Here is a 9,348-nt window from a genome sequence, read left to right on the forward strand (position 1 = left end):
GATATATATATATATATATATTATTATTTTTTTTTTACTTTTGCTGACACAATATTCTTTATATAATATCACCTTCAAACAGATACCATGGTTCCACTTATATGACTGCCGGTCTCTCTGGGTAATACGCCGTTCATTTTATTTTATATAACGATATTTAATTAAATATAATAAAATTTATTAATTTTTATGTATATTTATTTTTTAGTTTATAGTTTTAAATATGTCATGATCATTTTAATATTATTTAAAGATAAAATAAAAAAATATATAAGTTAGCTAAATATGTAATCCAATTTGATTCATGAATGTTTTTGTTAAAATATTATTTTTTCCAAGCATGATATATTATACTCATATAACCAGAATAAGGGGAAATGTATTATTTAATAATTAAATAAATTATAAGTATAAATAATAAAAGAAAATAGACTCCAATAATGTTTGACACAATTATTAAGAGTTCATTCTTATAAATTATTAAAATAAAATTTGATATAAGTCGAACAAGTTAGATTATGATCCATTACTTAAAACATTGTAACTCAATTTATCTACGTCATAGGAGGACCAGCGATGGTGCATGATAGTGACAGTGGTTGGGGAAGCCGGGGGGGGGGGGGATAAGAGTGTTTACTGGAGCCCTTCGGTACAAAAATACACTATTATATATAAAGTAGATTGAGAGAAGAAGAGTAGCCTAACCACTTAGGAACTAGGGCGGAGCTAGCTTGTAGTCAGGGGGTTCATTTATACCCCTTTCGATGAAAATTATACTATTTATACATGGTTAAAATTATTTTTATGTATATATAGTAGATGTCGAATTCCTTTCGATTAGTTAGTATGTTTACTTTTTCAGATTTTGAACCCCTTAATGACAATTCTGATTATGTCACTGTTAAATTTTCAGCACGTGACTGCATTATATTTTTATATTTCTGTTTTTTAAATCCCATTTAAACATATTAAATTTTAGTATTCACTTTAATCCGTTCAAATTTAACCCAATTCATCCATTTTATTTTGCAGGCTTCCTTCACTACATCTAAAATTTGATTTGCCACCTCCATATATTCTTCACACTGATTGCCCTCATTATTGGAACAATCACTTGCCAGGTAGATTATTGTTATTATTATTTATTCTCTCTTATATTATATTGATCCTATATTATATGTTTTTATTAATAACCATGCATTTTACTAAAATGAAATATGTATGCCAGGTGAGACAGAAGAGGAGTACTCAACTAGGTTGGCAAATAATTTGGAAAATCTTATACTCAAAGAGGGTCCTGAAACAGTAATTTCTATCTACTTTTATCACTTCTTATCAATTTTTTTCATTCCATATCTGACTGTTTTCGATAGATCTTTAATTCAAGAAAATTATCTTTTTAGAAAATAGTTTGAAAAAGAAATGCAAGAACAAAAAGTTATTGTAAAAATATTGAAGAAAATAATGCCAACAGTACAAATATTAAAAATAATAATAAAATCAAAGCATAAAAAAATACTAACGTATATTTAATCTTATTTAACGATCGCGTATATTTGTGTGTATTCATCTTAGGTTGCTGCTTTCATTGCGGAGCCAGTCATGGGAGGAGCAGGTGTCATAATTCCTCCGGAAACCTATTTTGAGAAGGTTTGATTTATTATTTCATTCGTCTCAATATATATAGTAATATTCGATTAGACATAAATTTGTGATGAAAAATAAGTTATAGATATATATGGCTACTATACATCTCATTAATGATAAGATAGACATTTAAACGTTGCAATATTACTAAACATAAGAAAATGTCATTTTTAAAAAAATAATTAATAAAAGAATTATATAAATTGAGACGGAAAGAGTAACGGCGGCCCCAATTTATTGTTGTAAGTGTATTTGATTCGACACTTTCAAATATTATTTTGTCCCTAATATTTATGGTATTTTTTGAATCTATACACCCAAATTAAAATTCAAACTCTCTTCCAATCTCATTTTTCTCAATTGTTTTTTTCTTGCAAAATACTTCTTACATTATATTTCGTAAATAATTATAAGAACATTTTTAGTCATTTAATATTCATTTTAACTAAAAAAAAATTAACTCCTTTCTACTTTATTTTTTTTAGATCCAAGCTGTTTTAAAGAAGTATGACATTCTTTTCATCGCGGATGAGGTGATATGTGGATTTGGAAGACTTGGGACAATGTTTGGCTGTGATAAGTACAACATTAAACCTGATCTTGTCTCTATAGCAAAGGTAATGCAAAATTATTGCGAAATGATTTGATGCGCTTGTACTTGTATGAACTTATATTCTGAATTCTTCAACTTAACTCTTTGCCAACTGAACTAAATTTATTTACATTATTATTGCATAAATTTAAACTCTAATTAGAAGAGTTTAAAATACGTGCACTAATGATATATATATATATATATAATATTTACACAATCACATCACTTCAGGTTGTGAATTCTTAATTATTTATCTATTTTAACTATGATTTTAGGCTCTTTCTGGTGGATATATACCAATTGGTGCTGTGCTTGTAAGCGAAGAAATTTCCAAGGTCATAAGTGCTCAAAGCAATCAACTTGGTGAGCATATAATATCAATATGATTGAATATTTTTATTAGTAATTATTATATATTTTTTTGTATTCATTTATTTATATTTTAATAATTTTTTTCTATAATTAGGTGTTTTTTGCCATGGATTTACTTATTCTGGACACCCTGTTGCGTGTGCGGTTGCATTGGAGGCACTAAAGATCTATAAGTATGTACCTTTGATTTAATGTGTTTAATTAGTCAAATATTTTTTATATCGTCGATACACTAAAAATATTTAAATTTAATTTTTTCAGGGAAAAAAATATTACTGAGGTAGTGAACAAATTATCACCAAAGTTTCAAGAAGGTTTGAAAGCATTTATCGACAGTCCCATAATTGGGGAGGTACATACTTTTCTTATATACATTTAAGTTAAATACGTCGATATTATCATGATTTTTGTTGTTTATTATCGTTATAACAATTAATTTACTATTTATTCTGTGTTACCACTTATCATCAAATGCTATTGAATAGTATTATCTGTAATTGACTTTTAAAGTTTATACAATATTGAAATCAAAATTTTCATTAGAAAAATTATAATTTATTTAATATGAAGTATATATATAAATAAAAGAAATTAATCTATCTACATAATCTAATTTATCAGCGAAAAAGGGTCATGAATTGACTCCCTTAGGTAAGAACATGCTTTGCCACTCATTTTAAGTGATTTTTAGTATAAATTCTTTTATACTATTAATGCATAAAATTTTAAACTTGAAGTTTTATTCACTCTTTTTCCTTTTTTTTTTTTTAAAAAAGATAAGGGGAACTGGTTTGGTACTTTCTACCGAGTTTGTTGATAGCAAATCTTCTAATGATCCTTTTCCACTAGAATGGGGTACGTTTCTTCCTTTTATTTTTAATGTTCGAGTTAAATTAATTTCAATGCTCATTTCTATTTTATAAATTAATTAATTAATTATTATTTTTTTGCTTAATTAAGGTGTTGGTACATATTTTGGATCACAATGTGAGAAGCATGGGATGTTGGTAAGTTTTTCTGGTGATCACGTAAATATGGCTCCTCCATTCACCTTGAGTCTTGAAGAACTTGATGAGGTAATAAATATCACTTCTCATTTGTTAGAAATAATTAAATATGATTTTTTGAGTTGAAACATGCCTAGAGTCGAGAGTCTTATTGGAAAATAACCAGTTAAGGACAAAGTCTGCATTCATTCTATTTTTTCAACTCGATATTTTGTTATGATGCATATTAGTTTCATAAAAGTACTAGCATATCTTTTGAATTAGAAAAAGAAATATATTATGAACTTGGTAACACATTTTTTCAAATAATTTTTTTATTTTATTTTATTTTTTGGCAGATGATAAGCATATATGGGAAAGCATTGAAGGATACTGAAAAAAGAGTGGAAGAACTCAAGTCTCAGAAAAAGTAAAAAGCTCATGACAAAAACTTGATGTTCCCAAAAAAAGAAAAGAGAAGAAAAAGTTCATTTCAAGTTTGAATAAAACTTTGTAGTAGTTTTTTTTTTTTTTTGGAATGTTGTTACTCATAATATTGAGTATTTTGTTGTAGTGTATTGTTTTAATGAGTGTAACATTTGAATAAATTGTATCGTTTTCTATCCCAATATGGTTAAAGTTTTGAATTTCTTTTACGTAACATCGACGCTGAAAAATGATACACCATTAATGAAATATAACATTGGTCCATATTTTGGATCACAATGTGAGAAGTATGGGATGTTGGTAAGTTTTTCTGATGACCACATAAATATGGCTCTTGCATTCACTTTGACTCTTGAAAAATTTGATGAGGTGATAAATATCGCTTTTCATTTGTTAAAAATAATTAAAGATAATTTTCTAAGTTGAAATATATATGTCTAGAGTTTAGGGTCTTATCGTAAAATAATCTCTCTACCTATATAAGTTAAGGATATGGTTCGCGTTCATTCTATTTTTTTCAAACAACACTTGTAAGATAACATTAAATATGTTGGCATTGTTTTGACTAGCTATTCCTCTTTTATTTGCCTATAAAGCTGCGAAAGTAGGTAGATTATTAAGATTTATTTATTTTTGGTAGAACTAGTACGAATAGCTCTATGAAGTTATGGAGACAAATAAATTAGGAACTTTTTTTTTTTGGGTTAGAACAACTATATATGTACTTAAACTATGTTTGGCTGATTTTTTATTTTTTTTTGGGTGTGGGGGGTGGGGGGGGGGGGGGGGGGGGGGGGGGGGTGAGGTCAAAGATTCTCTTTAAAGAAAGTATTTAATCTTTTGGTGGCGACAAAACTTGCCACTAATCAATCTTTTCTTGGAGACATATAAATCTTTTGGTGGCGATAAAACTTGCCACTAATTCAATCTTTTAGTGGTGATGTATCAATTTTTTGGTGGCGACAAAACTTGCCACTAATCAATCTTTTCTTGGAGACATATAAATCTTTTGGTGGCGATAAAACTTGCCACTAATTCAATCTTTTAGTGGTGATATATCATTTTTTTGGTGGCGACAAAACTTGCCACTAACTCAATCTTTTAGTGGCGACATATCAACCTTTTGGTGGCGACAAAGTTTGCTACTAATTCAATCTTTTAGTCGCGATATATCAATTTTTTGGTGGCGACAAAACTTGCCACTAATTCAATCTTTTAGTGGTGATATATCATTTTTTTGGTGGCGACAAAACTTGCCACTAACTCAATCTTTTAGTGGCGACATATCAACCTTTTGGTGGCGACAAAGTTTGCTACTAATTCAATCTTTTAGTCGCGATATATCAATCTTTTGGTGGCGATAAAACTTGCCACTAATTCTAGGGGTGTGCAAAAACCGAACCGAAAAAAGTGTTATTGGCTTATTGTTATTGGGTTATTGGGTTAACGGTTATTTAATGGTTTTATAAAAAAAATATTGGGTTATCGGTTCAATATTATTTTTTTAATATTGGGTTATTGGGTTAACCGATAACCCATTAAAAATATAATAATTAACTATTTTAATTTTTAGTCATACATAAATATCAAACAAAAATTATTAATATAAGGGAAAAGGGTCAAATATGCCCCTAAATTATGTTAAAATGTCTAGATATACCCCCGTTTGAAGTTTGGCTCATCTGTGCCCTCGCCGTCCAACTTTTTCGCTCATATATGCCCTTGTAGACGTTAGTTGCTTTGCTAGAAATAACCAATTCATTTTCCCTTTCTTTAAATAACAAATGGAATTGCCACATCCCCTTTTAATTACCACGTGGCATTTATTTATATTTAAAAAATGAATACACCTCTTTTAAATAGGATATCCGACCCAAAAGGTATTGCAGCTGTTCAAACTATGTTGTGACAATTCTGCCAAGCAGATTCAACAGGATATTGGAGACAATTATGCAAAATTTGTTGAGTTCCATATCAGTAAGACATATTTTCAGTTGAAACAGAAATGTCTAACTGATACGGACTTCGACAGATGCTCCGTAGTTGTCTTCAATGTCCTGTTGAATCTGCTTGGCGGAAATTCCAACAGGTTCTGTACAACTGGTTATATCAATTAGCTCAAGTGCAGTTATTTCTGAAAAATCTTGAGGTATCTAATCCAAACACCAGCATGATTTGACGAATAGGCGTTGAAGGCACGGGAAGTGATCACTACTAGCTCTCCAACACTGAATCTCCAATCGTTTTAGTATCAAGAACTTCAAATGAGGAAAACCTTCCCCAACTACTTCCCATTCCTTGCCTTTGCAGGCATCATATGATAGTTTAAGGGCCTCGAGATTGGGCAACTTACTAACAATGCTCAAATCCTTCCACCGCAAAAGCTAACTTCTTAAGGTTTTGGGGAAAAGCATCTGGAGGAGGTAGGATCAAAGGTGGAAACCTCTTCAATATTCCCCTACCTGGATGACCAACTCGGCGAACTATCTGTTTTTTTTTTGTACACCTTTTTTATCTGAAATTTCAATTCTTGGAGCTGATCTAAGTAGCAAAGATCTTGAAAGACACTGTCATTGCTTCTACATTTGTAATCCTGGTGTACTCCACAAATGTATAACTTCTTTAAATTGGGCATCAGTCTAAAGACAGACGAAGTACAATAACGAGGATTCCACCCGAACAGACATTGCAAATTCTTCAAAACCAAACTTTTCTCTGTAGGCTCAAGATAACACAAGTAATTCCAGTCCAAACAGAGGTGACTCAATAGAGGCATTGTCAAAATTTCTGATGGTAATATGAAATGATCATTTTGCGAGGCCTCAGGATTGGAAAGCTTAAGTATAAAAGTTTGCAGATAATGTAGGCTAGCTATTGATGGAGGAATGTCTACTGATGAGGGATTAATCCAAACCTGTAGATAAAAACTCAAAGCTAGGTATCTTAAGTGCGTTAAGTTAAGTATCCAACTCGGAAAAGTAAGACACGTCAACGAGGCAAGATCCAGTACTCTAACTAGCTTGAAACACAACAAATCTGGCCTAAGGTGTCTATGAAAAATGAAAACAGAACGGGCCTCACTATTATGACACCTAACTATTTCTTCAGTACTGGCATCTTTAATACTGATCAGACCTCTACTCTTGGAGGAAAAGTTTATGAATTGAGCACATGGATTTCGATCATTCTTCCTTTTGATAACATTCACAAAATTCATGTTTCAAGCTTCTCTCAAGCAGAGTTCACGTGTCACATCATGCATTCCACAACTCTTGATTTTTCCATCAAAAGTGAAATGGTGAATGAAAATTAAACTTCTATCTATAAGATCTTTTAGACATGTTTCCGCCACTTCTTCAATGGTTTTCGTCTTTTCTACCTTCAAAAATCCCTCCACAGTCCATAATTCCATAAGTTCATTGACAAAAAATAATTTATCTTCTGGAAAGATTGCAAAATACAGAAAACACGATTTTAGGTGACGTGGCAAGTGATGGTAACTTAAAGACAACACTCTCATACATTGGATATCAAGATCTATGCTTGCCTTAGAACTTACATTCTTGGCAACACTTGTCCACTCATTCAATGTTTTACCAACTTTTGATAGAAGTCCAGCAATGACAACAATAGTTAGAGGCAATCCTTTGCATTCTAATGCAATTTGTTTACCAAGTTGTTCAAATTCAGGGGAAAAATTATCTTTCACAAAGACCTTTTCGAACAATAAGCTCCAACTTTCATCAAAATTCATGAGGGACATTTGACAAGGAGGCTTACCTGAACTAGCATATTCAGCCACCTCCATATTCCGAGTAGTCATGAGTATTCGGCTTCCACGGTCACAGTCTGGAAAACATAGTTTTACATCATCCCAAGAATCTGTAGTCCATATGTCATCAATGACTATCAAGTACCTCCTACCTTTCAGAAGCTTTTGCAGTCGGTCCGCTAGTTGTCCATCATCTTGCTGCTCATAAAGTTCATCAGCCTTTCCACTTACAGAAGAAAGAAGGCCTAGAAGTACATTTCTTGCACAATACTCTTGTGAGACAGTAATTTTTGCACGGATGTCAAAGCGAGACATAATGAATGGATCACTGTAAACTTTGTTAGCCAAAGTTGTCTTGCCAATGCCTCCCATCCCGACAATTGAGACAACTTCTAGTTCATTTGATCCTCTAGCAATTTGATCCTGCATCATCTCAAATTCATTTTCATGGCCAACCATCACATTCTCAGTCTCTACAGCAAGTCGAGATACATCGCCAAGAGACATGCTTTGTACTTTGAGGTCTTTGATATTGTTGTACTTGTTCTGCATTTCCTTCCACTTGTTCATTGTGCAACCAATGTGTTCTACTGCTTATTTCAGGGAGAAACAAAGTTCCCAAAAATCTATTCTTCGTGTAACCGAGGTTTTTACTAAGGAAACTTTTCTTGATTCCGATTCAATCATATCTTCTGTGCTGTAGGCTACCGCTGCAATTTCAGCTTCCAAGCTTGTTAATGCCTCAAGATCACCCGTTATCGTGCAAGATTTTTCCATAATAGCTCTCAAGGATTCAAGCTTTTCATAGGATGATTGCAAATTACATCCACTTAATTCCATTGATTGTTGTATGGTACTCATAAGAGAAGTAATAGCAGCATAAGCCATGTCACTTGCTGTTGGGAATTTTCCTTTTTTTTAGAAATAAACAAAGAGAGCAAAGGACACTCTTTTAAGGTGTGTTTGCTATGGAAGGGAAATCATTTTCTTTTTTGACTTAGAGTTTCTTGAACATGGTTTTGCGTTTTCTCTCTTATGTGTGATAAAAATAGGGAGTTTATGCACAGAGAAGAAGCAGAATGGCTCAGTATGAAAACAGAAAGTGCAAAAATCTTTCTTTTAATTATTTCCTGAGACAAGTTAACTTCCCCCACATTTCCAGCTTGGTCCAGTATTCTGCTCTAGTCTCTATCAACCAGCTGGAAGTCCAACTCTAGTTTTAGTTTCACACTTGCTAATTCAAATAGTCGAAAAAATATCCACGAAAAAATCGATAATATTCTTAGTGTAAATTTTGTTTGAAATATCAATAAACTTCCAACAAAAGAGATGAACTTTTTAGTTAAGGAAAATTAAAGCCATCTTCTTCGACTGCCTATCAATGTGTGCAGAGTAAAATTGGAGGAAAAAGAACTTCAGTATTTTTTCTGCTAAAGCCCCTGTGTTGGCCAAGAAATCAGCACAGAAGTTACCCAAGCTTGTTCATTTAGTTTCTATTTTTCTGGTTATTCACACAACAAAGCACGGTT

The 9,348-nt window shown here is 31.8% G+C and overlaps 1 protein-coding gene and 1 pseudogene across 1 annotated transcript in view; one reads left to right on the plus strand and one right to left on the minus strand.

The window, feature by feature from the left end:
• LOC102595558 (gamma aminobutyrate transaminase 2) overlaps positions 1–4,249 on the plus strand; it is a 10,296-nt gene extending 6,047 nt beyond the window's left edge. Inside the window, exons 7-17 of the mRNA XM_006351918.2 lie at positions 83–121; positions 1,033–1,121; positions 1,229–1,305; positions 1,576–1,650; positions 2,133–2,264; positions 2,518–2,605; positions 2,709–2,787; positions 2,876–2,966; positions 3,391–3,469; positions 3,575–3,690; positions 3,960–4,249. Coding sequence (XP_006351980.1) covers positions 83–121; positions 1,033–1,121; positions 1,229–1,305; positions 1,576–1,650; positions 2,133–2,264; positions 2,518–2,605; positions 2,709–2,787; positions 2,876–2,966; positions 3,391–3,469; positions 3,575–3,690; positions 3,960–4,034 — 940 coding nt within the window. The 3' untranslated portion in view covers positions 4,035–4,249. The remainder of the gene's footprint in view (positions 1–82; positions 122–1,032; positions 1,122–1,228; positions 1,306–1,575; positions 1,651–2,132; positions 2,265–2,517; positions 2,606–2,708; positions 2,788–2,875; positions 2,967–3,390; positions 3,470–3,574; positions 3,691–3,959) is intronic.
• A 1,811-nt stretch (positions 4,250–6,060) lies between these two features.
• LOC102595234 (putative late blight resistance protein homolog R1B-16) lies at positions 6,061–8,893 on the minus strand (annotated as a pseudogene).
• Positions 8,894–9,348: the final 455 nt, after the last annotated feature.

The sequence above is a fragment of the Solanum tuberosum genome, unplaced genomic scaffold (genome assembly GCF_000226075.1).
Source record: "Solanum tuberosum cultivar DM 1-3 516 R44 unplaced genomic scaffold, SolTub_3.0 scf00140, whole genome shotgun sequence".
In the NCBI taxonomy this organism is placed as follows: Eukaryota; Viridiplantae; Streptophyta; class Magnoliopsida; order Solanales; family Solanaceae; genus Solanum; species Solanum tuberosum.